The sequence below is a fragment of the Psittacula echo genome (assembly GCF_963264785.1).
Source record: "Psittacula echo genome assembly, chromosome: 1".
Taxonomy (NCBI): Eukaryota; Metazoa; Chordata; class Aves; order Psittaciformes; family Psittacidae; genus Psittacula; species Psittacula echo.
In genome coordinates, this window is record NC_137735.1 from 45,697,247 (window position 1) to 45,715,685 (window position 18,439).

At 36.5% G+C, this 18,439-nt stretch overlaps 1 protein-coding gene across 1 annotated transcript; it reads right to left on the reverse strand.

Moving 5' to 3' along the window:
* Positions 1 to 3,150: 3,150 nt before the first annotated feature.
* Positions 3,151 to 15,496, reverse strand: TMEM144 (transmembrane protein 144; the record flags this gene model as incomplete). The annotated part of the gene is made up of 11 exons (XM_080626359.1): positions 3,151 to 3,234; positions 4,362 to 4,415; positions 6,557 to 6,654; positions 7,146 to 7,265; positions 8,755 to 8,873; positions 9,786 to 9,859; positions 10,959 to 11,040; positions 12,960 to 13,040; positions 13,576 to 13,675; positions 14,066 to 14,188; positions 15,358 to 15,496. 11 exons carry the CDS (start codon positions 15,494 to 15,496, stop codon positions 3,151 to 3,153), a joined length of 1,074 nt encoding a protein of 357 aa, XP_080482485.1.
* Between the last annotated feature and the right edge of the window lie 2,943 nt (positions 15,497 to 18,439).

Consider the following 18,439-nt stretch of genomic DNA (forward strand, 5'->3'; position numbering starts at 1 on the left):
TCACAGAATCCCGAAGGTTGGAAGGGACCTCAAAAGATCATCTAGTCCAACCCCCCTGCAAAAGCAGGGTAACCTAGAGTACATCACACAGGAACTTGTCCAGCCGGGCCTTGTCCTATCACTATAAGCTGTGCACTAAAATTCTGAAAAACCCAAGAAGCACTCACTTGGGATACTAACAGCACCAAAAAACCCCAGAGCTTCAAGGTACTACAAGTAGTAGACAAGGCCTATTGCACTTCCTTGCAGCATAGGATGGGAAGCAGCTGACCAAGGTTAGGGATAAACTAGGTCCCACAGTATTTAGGCTTCAGCTATCCTGCTTTACTCCTCACACAGCTGGAGATGCAAATTACCATCACAGTTGCTGCAGAGCAATCAGCAATTGCATGACAGCCCCTCTGCACTGATTCTTCAGTGAGTACAGTAGCTTGCCCAGCTGTGCAAGACAACTAAAAGATACCATATATATTTTTGCTGTGATACACCCAACTTCGTAACATCTTCACTCGGCTTTGTCTGGTCCCCTGCTTCAATTTCCTCTCAGGGCTTTGCTCTACTAGACAAGGCGTCTTTGTTTTTCTGATGCTTTAGCTCAGTTATTACTCGTGCCATGCATTCTTGTATCTTTTCATTCTCTGACCTTTTGTTTCTGCTTATTCCTGGTCTCCCTTGAAGGTGCTCTGAAGGTCTCTGTGGCCTGAGAGACCTGTGGTGCTCCTTAAAAGTTAGTTTTCTACCCTGGTAGTATGAACAGGCTAGTTCACTGTTCAAGCCCACTCAGGCATTGTTCTCCTCTTTGAGTTCTGGCTCAACATCTTCCAACATGAAGGCATTAGTAATTTGCTTATCATAAACTAGTGAGAGAATACCTCATTGAATAGTGTGGACTGTACTTGCAGACTTTACATACAGTAGTAAACTAAACAGATGATCCTTGCTGAGCAATTGACTGGTGTATCAAAGTGAACTGGTGCTGTAATCACACTATCTTTATAAATACTGCATTGCATTGTAATTATTTTAGCAAATCAGTGAGTTACAGTTCCTTCAGTCTTACACAGATCACAGTCAGTGTTAACAAACTGCAATCAGTGATACAGGAATAAGAACTGACTGGGAAAGAACTGACATATTAAAGCCTACCTGTAAAGTAGAGGAGCCTGAGAACATTATTTTGGTTTTGTCAAATCCTTCCTTATCAGCAATTTTATGGCAGGGGTAAATTGCAGGAATATAGAAGTTCTTGTGATCTTTAGGAGGAAGGGAAACAGATCCAGGAGAAGTATAAATATCCAATTTAACTCAAGTTATTTCACAAACATGGGAACAAATTACTCATATCTGAGTCAACAGAGTAAGGGCTAGGCAAGTAACAGTCCAAGATCTGTCAGGAAGAACTTATGTCTGACCTGGATATTGGAAAGAAAAATAATTAGTTTTCTTTCCAATATCAGGGATTAAGGTAGGACATGTCATGTATCTTGAACAACTGTTCCATAAAAGCTAGGAGAATGCAGTGTAAATAAAACCACTGCAAGATAGGAAAATTGTTCTCAAAGGAGTAGTCAATTGTTCCCTGACAGAGTGAAAAGAAGTATTACATTAGGTATCAAAAAGTAAGAGAAGGCCACTATCATGCAGCATTTTCATAAATTATTTACAGTAATTAGAGAGTATGTTTACTAAATTTTGAGATGACATCTGGCAGGAAAATGCTGCCAACTTGTTGGAGGACAGGGTTAACATACAGAGCAAAACTAGAGAAATGGCTTAAGGGGGGAAAAAACCTATCAGGCAGCAAGCTCTGACACTTGGGTAGGAGTAACTGTAGAGAGGAAAAAAATCAGGCTAAGTAACAGTTCTGAGACCAAAACTGATAAACAGTAGGCAAGGAAGAGTGTAAGGGAGAGAGGAGAAATTACAATTGCAATCCGAACACATTAACAATATCAAGCTGTGACGGCGTCATACTATGATGCGTAACCATGACCAGAGCTTGCAAATTGGATGAAGAATGAAAAATTTTGCTGCTGCTGCTCGTTTTATTTCTAAGACTGTAGTCTGACTGCCATGTCCAATATTTTTAGACAGATACTTAGTGAGAGTTCAGGAAAGAGCAAGAAAAATGATGAGCATGTTACAAACAAGGGAAGACTGCAGGAGCTGGGGTTGTCTAATATACTGAAGGAAAGACTATGGGAACGTTCAGACAACATGCTTTGCATATATGATCTTAGCTGCCATGGGTAAGAAACTAAACAGTAGTTGTCATGGAACAGTGTATGCAACATTCCTCATCCCTCATAGGGAATTTCCTTTATGGGGCAGATTGGCTAGTTTTAGCATGATGCTATGATGTAATAAATATTGCCATACATAATTTTTTATATTTCAATATGCTGCATAGAAAAGTAAGTATTCACAAAATGCCCAAAGTTATTTGGACCACATAATTAATATTTCAACACAGAAATGCAATGTCTAGTTGCAACCAAAATAAACCCAAACTTTGTACCCTGGTCCTCACTTCTACATAATTTCTTGCAGCAAAACAGTTTAGTAGCAAACACAAGTGATTTATTTTACAGCACCTTTTTTTTTTTCCTATATTTTATTCAAAATTCTGAAGTGATTGGAAGTAACATCTTTATGTAAACCGATGACTTTAAAGAATAATGCTTCTAAATTAAAAAATGCTTCATATCTTCATGTGTATCAGTTCCACAAAGAATATTTCAAGACATATTTTATATTCAAGTCAGTAAGACAGACATTATAATAAAACAAATCAGCTTGCAAATACATAATTACAGACTAAGAATCAAAATCCATTTATCCACCATAACAACAGTGAACTGCAATTTATGATGACATGGTAGCTGAACTGGAAAAAAAGTTAATAACTATAAAATCATTTAGCTTTATTTATTAAAATCCTTTGATATTGCTACTGGTCCAATAAATGCAGAAGCAAACATTTCCAGGTATTCATGCCAAATGGGAGCAAAGGTTTTCTTTTTCACTTGCCTGAAGTAAGTTATTGAGTAAATGTTGGACATTCATTTTGAATTATGTATTGCTATATAACAGTACTTTCTTTCTATGCATATTAAACAGCAGCACCATCTACTGGTCCAGAAGATCCTTTCAAACTTTAGAAAAAGCTGTGGAGAATGATCCAGCCATAATAATGCAAAATGCTACTGAGAGTAAAATGTAGTTTTTCAGTCCCTGGATAGGCAAAGGGAGAGAAAAAGAAAAATATCAGGCTGTTATAACAGATACAACTTCACAAAAAAAAGCCCAAACAAGTAAAATAAATAACCAGGGTTTCATTTTATGACAAAATTCATAAATCTATTACATGAAATGGTAAATTTCATAAGTTTGTAACATATTTGCTGTTCAAAACAGTTTAATACAAGTAATCTATGATGCCATACACTAAAATAAAATACAAAACTAACTCAGCAATTTTAAGAAGTATTTTTAAAGGGCTTTGCCTATTTTCAGATTATTTTTAAGTAGTAAGCAGCTATGAAGACACTATTCTAAGAATGTATGGAAAGGATGAAAGATTTAGTGCATCACAGATATTTAGAAAATGAACATGATGGTCTTCTATTGTGGTGCAAGATTAATCTGCAGTGGGGGAGTAAAAGAGACTTTCTAGCTCTTGATGAAGGGATGCCTAACATATTTTACAGTGTCTCCAAAAATACTGAGAAAGATGATCTCTTAACAGCATATTAGGTACCTGTGGGTCCTGGACAGATTAGCTAAGGGAACCCGAGAGTTACACTGCTAGCATTAAATGCTTCATATTCCACTAGAAAAATAGTATCTGCTATGTATGTTAACATCCAGTAAATTAGCTTCTTCTATGCAGTCACTGCTGTATTGGTTTCAGGGCTCTACATTATACTGTAATTAGCAATGCCAGCTAACCTTCGCCTCATTTTTTAGTCCTTTGTTAAACCTGACCCGAAAAGTCTAATCTACTTGTCTATGTAATTACTAGGACAACTGCTCATTCTCCTGCCCCACCGAAAGAACCTGCTCATATAAATACTGTTTTCAGGCTTTGCTTGGCACCCTGCCTCCTGGCCCTGATACAGTCTTCATTTACTCTCACTGCAGCTCATATAGTTATGGAATTTAAATTTTCATTCCTGTAAAGATTGTTCAGTTTTTTAGCTTTCTTGGAAACCTTAATATTGCATGATATGACTTTTAGCTTCATACTGAAATACTTGTAAAGAGAAGAAATCTAAGAGATACAGGTGTATACCAATTCGTACTGTTCCTAGAGATAAAGACAAGCAAGAAAGACTAGGTAAGAGACATAGTAGGATTACCTTGATTTCTTTAAATACAAGGACTCCCCACATTGAAGCAACAAGACCAGGACCCTAAAGAATAAGATTCATTTGTACATTAAAGCATCATGAAATGCATCATCTTCTCATTATTGTTCTCAGGGTGCTTGAAATGTGTCTGGATAACAATTTTGGGCCTTTACATTCCATATAATTGTGGCGCTCATAGCAAAAGCATAAGTATCACCGCAATCTCTATGAAGTAAGACACAGTAAAATCTTCAAGAAGGGCTAAAGAGGCAAGAGACTTTATTTATTTATTATATTTCCCCCTCCCTCCACCCCCAAGAAGGCACAATTTCTTTCTAAATTATGCTGTCGAGTCTGCACTGGCTGTTATACACTCTTTTAGTAGGCTTCAAATATGACACACTTAAGTCCAAACTAGAGTCGACGATGATGTTACCACATTTCAGAGGACCATTCAGGTTTATTGGCAGGTACCATGGATATTCCTAACATTTCCTTTATTAGCATGAGTAACTAGCTGGACAAAGTTTGATTTTATTACACAGTATGATATCGAGAGACTGAAACATAAATGTGTTTCCTGTATAGCAGGCATCTGGACAAAGCACAAAGCCAGCCAGATAGATGGGTCAGGAAAACTACTGATTATCTGTGATACTGTTGCACAGATTTCCCAGCTAATAGCAAACAGTGATACACAATGATAATTTCCAAGCACTCCTGGTAATATAGTTTTCCCCTGTGGGAGTAATGACTGGAATTTTCATGACTGATGAGAAAATGTTATCTTAATATGAAGGAAAAACTGGCTCTATTAATGCTTCCCATTAGAGCTGTTTTCAGAACCACTTGACAGGTGTTTGGATAGTGATCTCTCCGTCTTCAGTACAGCTGATAGGACACAGATTTAGGCAAGCAGGAAACAGTGTCTCATTCTGAATGTATTTGTGGGTGCTGTTTCCTAGTGAAATTGCCAACTAGTACTTGAATAATAGCTAAGGTGTTATTTCATTTCCTAAATAATGTACATTGCAAGAGGAATGCATTTTTAAAATGAAACAGACTGTTAAAGGCATGTGATGAATAGCTGTCTGAAATTCTCTCCAGGGTGAAGGAAAGCAGCAGTTCTGAACCTGCGGTCCAGATAGGCAGCTTCTCATCAGTGCCGTCCTTAAATTTTCATTTCGTGATTTTATATCCTTGCCCTTTAGGCATGCTGATAACTAAGTTACTTAAGCTGCTTTCCATAAATCCTTCAATTTCTAATTAGAATGATCCCAAGTCTCTTTTTTATATTGCATACTGCAGAGTTTATTCTGATTTACTGCATCTTGAGGCAAAGCTTAATCCCCATTAATGTTTCACTAGTTTGCTTCCAAAATAACTGCTGTTCAGTAAACTTTGTTTTTGATATTTATGAACTCTCATTTGCCAGAAGTCATCCCTCTCTGCATCACCATCTAGTAGACTGGCAAGAAAGTAAACACAAAGTTTATTTTTACCTAGTGATGGAATTTATGCAACCTCTGGAAATTAACAGTGCTTTAAAGGTAGAGTATCATACACAGGATTAAAACAGACAAAATGGGCCAACCTATTTTTCCCTCATTTGCATAATAACATTATTTTCAGCAATACATAATCTGTTCTGTTTGTTCAAGAACTGCAAAAGGAAAAATAGCCGACTTAATTAAGGAAAATGATTGCTAGAGGATAATCACAAATTGAAACATCCAGAAAAAATTTACTTCTTGGGATGAAAGCATAAATTTTTTTTTTTTATATCATTTCAGTTTACTATTTAGAATTGATATAGTTCTGGTTTCACAGTTTTGACTTTTACATAAGCTGAAGACTCACACTTTCTATTCTTTTTGGGTTTTTTTATGCTTGGCACCAACCAAGATGGTGCTTGTCACAGTCATGCTCCATCCTTGGTGGTGTTCAAGGCCAGGTTGGGTGAGGTGTCCCTGCCCATGGCAGGGGGGTTGGAACTAGATGATCTTAAGGTCCTTTCCAACCCTAACTATTCTATGATTCTATGTATGTTCCTAAAAACCCAAAGGCTGGCACAAACACGCAATGTATACTCTTGATTAAAATGCTCTAGACATGTCATAATTTCAACTTAATTCCACAAATGTGATGGAAAGAAACCCTTTCACTTTTAATTCTAGTCACAGATTTTATTTTTATATACTTACTGCAGTAATTATTGGAAAGCTGACCACAGCACTGAGATAGTGATTGGCTATGAACCAGCAGCAATTGGCTACTGCCCAAAGCACACCAGAAACAAACCCTAGAAAAATAAATCCCAATAAAAAACATGCACAGCAAGGTATAGACAGCAATTTGTGGAACATTTATATTTATAGCATAGTACAGAAACCGCATGTATGTACTTTTTTAAGTACTTTAACAAGCTGGCTTTGATAATCTAAATCAAAGCTCAAAGCTCAAGGGACAAAATCAGCTACATTAACTGAAGTAGCAAATTAATTAAAATTCACATATTTCTGGGCAACGTGCTCTACACTCTGGCAGTCAGCTTTTGAAAATCTGCAATGTTATTTGATCCAGTTTCAGATTAGAACAAAATTTATCATTGTTTCGTAATTAATTATTAACTAGTTAATTAATTAACCAAATAGAAGTGATCTTTCAAAAGAGACAAAGGTCAAATGAAGAGACTTGAAAGGTGAACTACAATTCCAACACATAGCTTAAACTGATTACTGAAAACAGCCACAAGTAACTGAACTTAATTTATAATTTGAAAACCAGTCATACCTGGCAAAATGGCTTGGGGATAAACATTAGGTTTATTTTTCCTGACTGCACAGTAGATCAAAAAGTAGACAGTACTCGTAAGAAATATTCCACTGAAGTGTGCAAAAACATAATCCAAATCTAAAAGAGAAATCATGAAATTACATTAGTCTAAACCATCAGTTATTAATTTTAACTAATTTCATTGACAGTATCCACATAGATAAAAACCCCATATGGTGCTACGTCTAACAACTCAAATTCAATTGTGATTGTGAGCAACATAGCTATGAGTCTGACTGGATGGATGTGGTCAATTACATATATATTAAATGTGAATTAACTGCTGTGTTAACTTTAGCATTTATTACAGGCTTTTATATATTTCTATGAGTTGTTATTTTTGGAACTCTGTTAGTCAAAGTACTGAATCACAGAATCATAAAATAGTTAGGGTTGGAAAGGACCTTAAGATCATCTAGTTCCAACCCCCCTGCCATGGGCAGGGACAATAATTTATTAAAACCTTAAGAAAATCCTCAGGTGAGGCTAGAAAACTGGGGGGAGGGATTTTACATAATTGCATCCTCTCCTGACCATCTACATTTGTACTCCTGTATATAGCCTCATTTCTTTTCTGTATATTTAAGAGCAAGACAACTGTACATACTGTGGAAGCCAGACACAGCACAGTTTTGTCCTTTTGTTATCTTGAAGAATGTATCACAATTTTTATCACTATAATCAATAACAATAATCCTTTATGGACTTTGTATGGGTTAAAGAGATTGTTTCTGAGCAATCTGGTCTAGTGGAAGGTGTTTCTGCCCATGGCAGGGGGGTTGGAACTAGATGACCGTTAAGGTCCCTTCCAACCCAAACCATTCTATGATTATATTTAGCAAGGTGATTGCTGTCCCCTTGGAGTTGTAAATTCTCAACAGGACAGGCAGCTATAGTAATGTTAACATCTGCTATGTCTAGATGGGGAATATACAGGCTGCAGTATTCAAGAGAAACTGTATGTGACATAACAAACAATTTCTTAATGGCAGTATTATGCCGTCTCAGCAATATGTTGCTCTTAAACTGCAGCTGGTATTACCTGATGGGACTATACACTAAATCTTCAGAAAAAAAATTCTGTGGAAATGTTTGAAATTGGCAATTAAGCTTATGTAAAAAGGTTTCTGTTTTGAAACCTACAAGGTTTTAATTACTTATATTGTTATATATCTCTTCTCCGCATGAGTTATGATCAACCTTCTTCTCTTCCTTTACTGATGTACTAATTTGGCAAATGGAAAGCTTGTGCCCTTGTTTACCTCATGTTCCAGGCATACAAACTTTGTATTTTGAGATTGCTGGTATTTAATACCTTCTGGAACATAGCTGTGAGTGAAGCATGGTATCCTCTGGGCTGTTTCTCACTGTTCTTTTAACAGTGCAATGCACCTCTGAGAAAAAGAGAGCGCTAGTACTATGATTATGACAACATATAACAGTGCAAAACTGGTACGCTGTATAGCATATTTTGAAGCTTATCAGTATTTTCACTTTACGCCTTTGAAAAAGCAGGAGAACATAACAGACTGACAAAATAAAGTAGAAGTGATCTATTAGCCTTTACCAAACTGACTTGCTCCTGCATATACAGTTTCATTTCTTCTTCCATGATCCTTGATGTAAAGTACTGGTACAAAACTGGAACCGTAGAGTATTCCAGCTACTACAGCTAGGCTACATCCTCTTTAAAAAGAGCAAAATTTGGAAAAAAAGCCAAGTGTTAGTTATAAAAGTCAGTAACACATTTAAGACAAATCCAGTATTGCAGTTAAAGACTGTAGGATACAAACATTGCTAGCAACACCATAAAAATAATACATTTTAGCATATTTTTATTTTCTAGTGTAGAAATGGTTCAACACAGTAACTTAGTTTTCCTATGCTTTGTGGCCAAGTAACACAGATAATTCCTGCCCCAAAAGTCTGCACTATAGATTAATGACAAGAAAAACCAACTAACTAGGTTTTCCTGAAAGCAAACCTAGGAGAAAACAAACAAACAAATTAAAATGCTCCCACCCCTAGCTTCACTGTTGCAGTCTATATATTCCTTATAACTCTCCTGAGGTTCACTGCCTCTTTAATCCCCAGATTATTGCATTCTTGACTATTTCCATTTCCCACGGTGGCCTCTTGCTAGCTGCTGCTTCTACCTTAAAGCACTTCTGTCTCTCTACCACACCACCATGCCTTCTCCAGATATATTCACTTGGAAACCACACCTGAAATCATGCTATTTGTATAGGCTCCTTCTGTGCTGGAGTGCTAATCAACCAGGTGATAAAAAGCAGTCCTATGATTACTTAGTTGCTATTGGTATTTACTTTGCCAAATGTTTGTTCTTTTACAGTAGTAACTAATACTTAATTGGTAAGGTAAAGCACACTCAACAGTACAAACAACCTAATTAGTTGTGCAACTATTCATATATAGGTATGTACACTATACTAGTACCTTAAAACCTGTAATTTATTAGCGCATGACTGCGCTAGAAAAACCACAAGATGAAAATTCTGCTCTTAACACTGTGTTCAGTTACTTTCTCTGGCTACTTGGCCAGTATCAGTATCAGTAAAAGAACTGTTAATAACTTACGTGAGTCTCCTTTTTGCTGGAGAAAGTCTGTTCACCCATGAATCATCAGAGGTATCTTCAGAAACATTAATGGACTGCAAAAACCCAAGAGTTTTCACACAAGTTTAGTTTAAAACAAATAATCTCAAACATTGTATTAAGCAGAATAGTTTTTCTCTAATAAAAAGAAAACAGAAAGAGAAACAAAGGAATTAACAGAAGTACTCTGAAGAAAGTAGAATAATTTTCTTTTAATAAAACAACTAATAATTAGATCTACCTATGTTGAAGTCTGCAAGTTTGGATATGCACTTTGGGTTTACTACATCATAGAGCACTCACTAGCATTTTATTTTAATCTGTATGCAGGTAGATCTGACTTTCAGAATTTGCCCTTTCTTAAATTTGATAAACAATTTTATCTATAGATTTTATTTATAATGTGGGTTTGCCTTTTGTTGATAGCTCTGGCGTTACTATCAGAATATTAGGACTATTTGCAAACAGGGAAATTAAGGCCCGTCTGCAGCATAAAGAAATTACAACATTGCTTTATTCTAATCCTGTAATTGGCTTGTCTTCTATGATTTGTCTGGTAGACTTGAACCTCTAGTGAGCATCGAGCACAGCTAGAAAACTTTGAGGGACTCTCTGTTCAGGTAGCAACTGAGTACTGACCTACAAAAGTAAGGGACAATGGTAGTAGGAGCCTATTGTTCTCCACCTTCTGCTGCAAATGTGGCACCCCTCATTGACCTCCAATCTGTGCCACAGATTTGTTATCTCAGCTGATGCTGAGAATTCTCCTAGACATTCTCCTAGATCAATAACATGGCAAAGATCTGGTGGATAACAGTTATACATTGTTGCTTTCCATCTAAGTACCTTCCCAGTTGTATAGTTAAGTTTTAATTAAACTTGCTTCCTCTTCTCAGATAGGAAAGTACACCTCACAATAGAGAAAAAACACTTGGAAAAACCTTTTCTGTTGATCACATTTTGTTGTATATACAAGATTTTCAAATTAAATATAATCATAGAATAGTTAGGGCTGGAATCAACACATAATTATGTAGTTTTATGTAGTCTACCATAAATGCTAGCAAATCTGGTTAACATTAAGCATTTTTTTGTTTTGTTTTTAAATGGATATGTACTTTCAGTGCTGTAAAATAACAACTGTAGAGTACTTACACTTTCGCTCAGTAAAGGTGTGCTTTCTAATGAAGTCGAAGAACTCTGGACTTCAGTTTTTATAAAAAGAAATATGACAGCACTTAGAAGAGAAAAATAGACCAATAAATACCAAGTCAGCTCCTAAGGACATAACAAGTAGCGTTCAGAGACAAAAGTTGTATTTGGAGGCACACTACTTTATTTTCATTATTGCCTTAGAGTCAGTTCAATAGATTTTAAAAATGCAATTGCTTTTAATATTCTTAATAAACAACTTAAGCGACAGTAAGTAAATAAATTAGTCTTTGTATCACTTCACAGATCTCTCTTCCATGTAGCAGGATTGAAATGTCTCTTTTCTACAGTGTGTAGTTACAACCACATGTTAACGTTGCTTTAGTTAACATTGTCTTTTTGTACTAAACCACACATACAATAGAACATCTGCCTGAAAATTCCGTATGGAACAGGTTAAACCTGCACAGCACTGGCTTTGTGCTCAAGGAAAAAAGTTAGTTTTCAGTTGTCTGTCCTAAGTGGGTGAGGAAATACTGCTCCTACAGGGCCTCATGCATAGGTGGAAGGAGAAGAGGTATTGCCCAGTTGTGCTCCAGTGCACTAAGTGAGTAAAATAAAGAAGAAAGGGTAACTTTACTGCTTGCAGGTAAATAAGTGTAATCAGAATGTACAGGATCTGTTTTTTATTTTTATGAAAGATATTTTAATGATATAGGAATTCCTTCTCATAACTGTAAACAGAATGTCTCCATTTGAAGAATGATTCATCTCTTACTAAAAGAATAAGGGTAGGTATAAAAAGATGTCAGCTTCCTCCAGAGGGACTAGAAAATCATATACAGGTTCCACACAGGAGGCTAAAATGAAATACATGCTTTTGAACTCCGCAGAGCAACATACACAGGCACTGTGCAGCTTGCCAGGAAAACGTGTTTGGTTATGATCTTTTTCCCTGTTGATCACTTCTCCATGATATCTCAGAAACAGGCAGGAAGCAGGTGGTGAGCTGAGTGAACTCATCAGGCAGGAATAACAGTACTGCTACTATTTTCTAAGTACCTCACAAAATCACGTGCTACATATAACAGTAATGGGTAAATAGCTGCAGGCTCTTAGAAAAGAGGAAGAGCAGAAGCAAAATTCATTAATCTAAGGCACTGGCTCTCTCCTAGCAAGCAAGAATGGCTCCATCATCTCCATGTTCTTAACACACTTCTTTTCCTAAAGGCATTACATTCAGCTACTGCTTAGCATGCTTATGGCAAGCCTATTGCCCCTTGGATTTAGGACCACCATTATGTTCCTGGAAAGACCTTCCTGGCCACCCAGTCAGAAAGAAAGAACACTGCTACATATCAAAGACCATCCTTCCTATGTGTTTGTACCAACGTGCACTCATACAAATAATATAAACAGAAAAGAAGAGTAGAAGGCCTTTCGGAAGATCCTAAAGGATGACATTGTTTGGGGGTTGCTGTAAGTGTGGTTTAACAGTTACAAGACAGGGAGTTATTAAGGACAAGAAACAATACAAAGCCTCTGGCTTTTCATGGAACTTAAAGGAACTGTGAAGGGGTCCTGTCGCATATTCTACAGTTCAGAGGGAAGGATTTGTACCCCTGAGTGAAGTCAGATCAGAAATCTCAGAGGAGTTTCCTCACCAAGATTCTTCTAGTCAGTGTTTCCTCTTGCAAAATTTGGGGAAAGTGAACCATTTGAACTACTTTGCTAGGGGGACAATCAGCATATCACTGCTTTGCCTTGAACATGCCTACCAGAATAAAAATATATTTCTCTGTTTATGAACAACCATTTCACCACTGTACTGGGTGTTATACATGTTTCTATTCTGAACAGCTAGGTATGGATAGCTCATAAATTCTGCAGTAAATCAGTTTCCAAGAAATACTTCAAAACATGTACCCTCTAGGTAAATTGTCCCCATGGTTATTAAATATATATTTTACATTACAGGTATTTATTATAAGAATAGATTTTTACCTTAACAGTGAAAGCCCAGCTCCAATATAATTTAAGATTGGTCTTGATACTTCTTCTGGGTCAATTCCAAACCAACCAAACCTGAAATACTTAATCAGTTTCACTTAGTTGCCTTGACTGCATACAAATACTTAAATTATAACCCAGTCTTGGAAATCTTTACTTATATAAATAATTCTGCTTGAGTTTACATTTTCAATAACAGATCAGTGCTTCAGCTGGCTTGTTGGCTACATCTACTTTACAAAAATAATCTTTAAACTAAATTTAATTTACATTGATTTTTAAAAATCTATTTAAAAATTGAAGTTGATTTAAATTATCAGTCTGTGCTGTAGAACAAAAAATACAAGCAGTGTACTAGTTTTACATTTAACAAATACATTATTTATTCCCTCAATTATGTTAGTGAACATCACTGGGCATTCATCTTCTTAATGAGACAGAGGAAACACAAAAAGATAAAATAATTAATCTGCGTACTTTCCATTGAGATGAAAAAAAGATCTTGTATGTATGATAAATCCTCTTTATTTGTGACAGTGTTTTCACTGCAGTCATTAACGATGAACTGGCAATATTAATTATGTATGACTTGAGATTTAAACTAACTTACCTTGAACTTGCCCAACCTGTCAGCAAATTAAAAGAAGCCCATATCAAAAGACCAAGAGCTAAGCCAATAGTTTTAACAATAGGGACAACTGTAACATTGCCTGAAATAGAAAAAGCAAAATTCAAATCAGTGAAAAACTAGACTGTAATCTTGTATATTTTTGCTTTAGATTCTGTGACTATTCAAAAGGCAAAGAAATTTAGGCAACCAAAGGTGGTAGGAAATAGTGTTTTATAAAAATAAATATATTAAACATGTTTCTTTCCTCAATACCATTTTAAAAGTTATTTTTGTGTGAATTTGCTGTAAAAAATAAGCATAATAAAATAATGTTTTCTATAAAGATACAGCTCCAGTAGTAGAAAAACTTTAAAAAGACAAATAGCTACCAAGTAACTATTACCTTATATACTGACAAATTTTTATCAGTTTTTTAATGAAGAGTTAGGATTACTTAGGGTTTCAAGAAACAGAACTTCTTTATCCTTACCTGTAGCCCACACAAAACCCCCAACCATAGCCAGAGGCCAAAACCGTGGGCAATTCTGAATTAAATTGACCACCAAAGAAACTATCCATATAGAGGCACAGAGAATCCACTGGAAGAACATGCCTATGGAAAAAATCAAATGCACACAAAAGAGAACTTGTAGAATACTGCATGTGTGAATCTCTTAACATTCTATGCTTTAGATAAAATAGTACAGAAAAATGTGAAAGGTGCCCACATCCTTCGTGAATTTCAGGGAACCATGTTACAATATATTCAGAAGATACATTTTAGGGTGCGATGTTATAATTCTGTCAATCTTTTCCTTACCATGCATTCTTTATATGCAGCTGCAAAAGATATTTTGCTGGATAAAGTTTAAACAAACCCTGATTCTCAAACACATGAAACTTTTGACAGGTTTCTGACAAAGAGGATGTTCAGTTACTGCAAACTTCTCCCACCACCCTAGAAGCAAGTAACACAGATGACTGCACAGGACAAAACTCTTTCAAAGCTCAGGGCTCAGGCTTTTCCACTAGTCCAGGACACTGAGGATGACAAAAACTCTGGACCAATCTCTTCTACCTTTGTAGATTCTCTAAGGGTCAGCAAGGCAGACCAGCTGACTTTACACCAGCTGAGCAAAGACTTTTGCTTTGAAGTCTAGCCTTGCCTTGTTAGGACTCTATTGGCACAAAGAAGAGAGAGAGGTTATATCCAGCCTGTAATGCAGATACTATTATTGCAGTAACACAATGGCAGATTTATTCATCTAGAGATCTGTTAATTGATTATGCATCACATAAATGTGTAAATAAGACACAAACCTAGTAAAGTGTTAAAATTACAATTAGGAAATAGAAGTGATTGTTTTCTCTCACTGACTCACTAGATCAAATTGAAAATTCAATTTTTGATGGATTTTATGTTAGGTCCCCAATGGAAAGGCAATACTCTGAAGTTCAACAACTTTTACAATATAAATAACATATTTATTTGAGAACCCCCACAAGGGTAGAAAAAATGAAATTTAAATTTTCATTGTGAAATGGTCATGAAATGCGCATCATCACTCTTGAAGTGAGTAACAACACATAAAAAGGCTCTGTTAAAGATTTGCCGCACCCTAAACCAATACACTATTGCTTCATACCACAATAATAGCAAAGAAAATTAAAACATTAAGGTTCTTTATAAATCTAACTATAGAAACTCTCATATTTGCTGACAAAATATTATTCCTATTAGCAAAAATAGCAAAACCAATAAAAGAATATAAGTAAGCTTACCATCACCGGTATCAAATTTTTTAACAGGCACAAAGTTTGTCCCAAATAGAAGGACAGCTACTGTGGAGGAGGTAAAGCCAATAGCTAGATCCGTTCCATTGCTGATGTTAAAGGTACTGTAAGCTTTCCCAATGTTCATCTTTGTTCTGAAGGTGCCTCTTTTTGTGAAGTTGTCTTGCTGAGGGACCTGGCAGGTTCTGAAATCAGAGAGTGGAATTAAACATATGGAGTATTAAGCAACCTGGTCTAGTGGAAGGTGTCCTTGCCCATGGCAGGGAGGGCTAAACTAGATGATCTTTAAGTTCCCTTCCAACCCAAACCACTCTATTATACCAACCTAGTTCAGAAATCTGAAATTTAAAGGATCCTACTTATCAATCTCTCAGAAGCTGGGTGGAACAGGGAGGTATACTGTAGAATACCACAGAAAGCTGCCACAAACCATGAATGAAGTAACATAAGAACAGATGCACACATACACAAATCACTATTGTGTGTTTCATAATCAGCTTCACAGAAAAGCATGTCTAAAAACACACAATACCAACATACAGATGCACTCAAAGGTTATGAGGACTTGAATTTGAGAGACCTGACCCTTTAGGGAGATACGGTATCAGAATATTCCTTACTCCTGTAGCCAAAGTGGGGGGTCACACTGGGATAAGTGAAAAAGCTGGGATTAGACAAAATCTTAATTGGCAGAAGAAGCTATGGCAACATGCAGCCCTGCTTCCTGGGTGCCAGGAACAGGCACAGAGATTCTATAGATGCCACAGTGGGATCAATAGATTGTAAGAACCACAGGGATTGCTCTAGCTGATATGAAAAGTGAATAAAGGTTCATTTTTTTCTGTGGTTAACAAAGGAAGAAGCTGCCTCTAAAGTTTCTTAGTTCGTTCCACATCACTATAATAAGAAAGGCAAAGACTTTTTTTAATCTCATAATACCTCTCTTTTTCTTTGAATGGGAGATTCATCTTCAGGTTACACTCAACAGAAGTACTACATACATACTTTTGATACAGATTGTGACTTTCACAGAAAAAGTGGCTCTAAGGACACCTATAACAATATGATCTTTGTATACACACTCTTAAGACACACGTAAAAGACTAAATATAAGAAAAGTGTTTGGAAATTTACCTTCAAATGGCAGCAGGATACTTAATATGCTGTGAGTATAAAGGGGCATACTTACAGAGATACACATGCAATCCTGTTGTTGAAGTAATGCTATTTATACTGTCTCAAATGACATCTTAATGTAGTTTGACATTCCCCAGTGTAGGTGGACTAGCTATTGCCTGGAGGAAAAAAACTGAAATAGGATGGCAGATATTTTGCCAAGTCTTGTAAAGGATGCTGTGACTACACTTGGCACAAAAGGAAGAGCTGAGCTGCTGCACATCCTTTCATCTTGTTTTACCCTCCAGTCTTACCTTCTCTGGAGTCTTTAGGACACTGAGAAGTGCAGCTACTGACATTGTGCTTTTATCTACAGCGTACACAGGCCATCAGTACCAGCTGAAATTATTTATTTGCATTAGCAGGTGAAAAGTTCAATCCCATAACTAATATAACCATTTAGTTTCTGTATTTTTTTTCCTCTTAAAGGATGTCAGTATATTTTTGAGCACTTAAGAAAAACACAGATGACATTTAGAAGACACATCTGTAAAGTACAATGGCACAGGTATTTTCATTTATCTTATTATCTTTTTTCCTTCTCTCTTCATCTTTCTTGCTTACTTAGAGGATAAGCTTCTCCAAGAATTTTTCACTGTGTTTAAGACTCCTCTATAAAGTACGCTTTATCTAGGACTTGTAGACACTAAGCAGTGCAAACAATAATGCTGGGATTTCTTCAAAGACTGACTTCACGGGCTAAGAAACACTGTATTACTATAGGAATGGATTAAGAAAGATAACGGTTTACATCAGCTATCTTCATTCCATCAGCCTTGCTTCACTGAGGGAATACATTCAATTCATTTAGAGGACAAGTAAGGCACAAGAGCTGGGTTTTCTATGGGAAGAACTTCATGCAGTTAAGAACATGGAAATAAATCTGATTACCCTGCATCTCTACGAACACTGGACTCAGTACTTTACCCTTTAAATAAATAAGTCACTATCCAGGCAAGATACTAAGAACCTTTCAAATTTAAAGTGGTTTATCAGCCTTTTTGACTTTTGTTAATGACAAAGAAATATTACTTTTAAAATATTTCAGTCTTGTAACTACTAAGAGAAAATCTGGATGCTGAGGGGCAATATCTTTTTCTGCTTGCCCTTTATCTTCCAAAAATCGCTATATTGTGCACACTGAAGACTGTTGCACAAATGGAGATCCAACATCATGACACCAAAAAACAGAAAGGAAACACAACTTCCAACTAACCATGGAAGAGCATGCTTCATTCAGACTGCTTAAAACTGTAAGTTTTCAAACTTTGGGGCACTTAGCTCCAAATTTGTCTAAACTTCAGACACGGTTTTCATCTCCTTCAAGAGAGAGCTCAACCAGACAAAGCCTGAAGCAACCTGCTTTAACTTGGCTGATAGCACTGCTTTGAGCATGGAGTTGAAGTAGATGAACTCCAGTGGTCTCACTGAAGCTGAGTTATTCTGCAGTTGTATGTTTCTATGTCAAGAGCAAACAATGAATTGGCATACAGCATTAAACTGACTTTTTTTGCTCATCTTTGCACATACTTTGCACATCACAGAGCTTCAGAGATCACTAAAAGCCTCTTCTCTACAATCCTATGTTACTGCCAGGTGGACTTGCAGCATACATGCATCCAAAGCATACAAGCTACCAAATGCCAAACCAGCAGCACTTCCTGAAGCTGCCAAGATACTAAAACATAGTGGTTGCATCTGCAACTCAAGCAGAGACAACTGGAATTGTTGCTGTTATTGAAGAGTTCTTTTTGCTACGTAGCCCTTACTGAAGGGCAATTCAAGTTGCAGAGGAAATACAGTCTAATTTGGTTGGCACACGTTGCCCTTATGCTACTAACTTCACTGGTTTATCTTACTGGAAGGTTGTGCTCTGTATTTTCCCTGTTTCCTC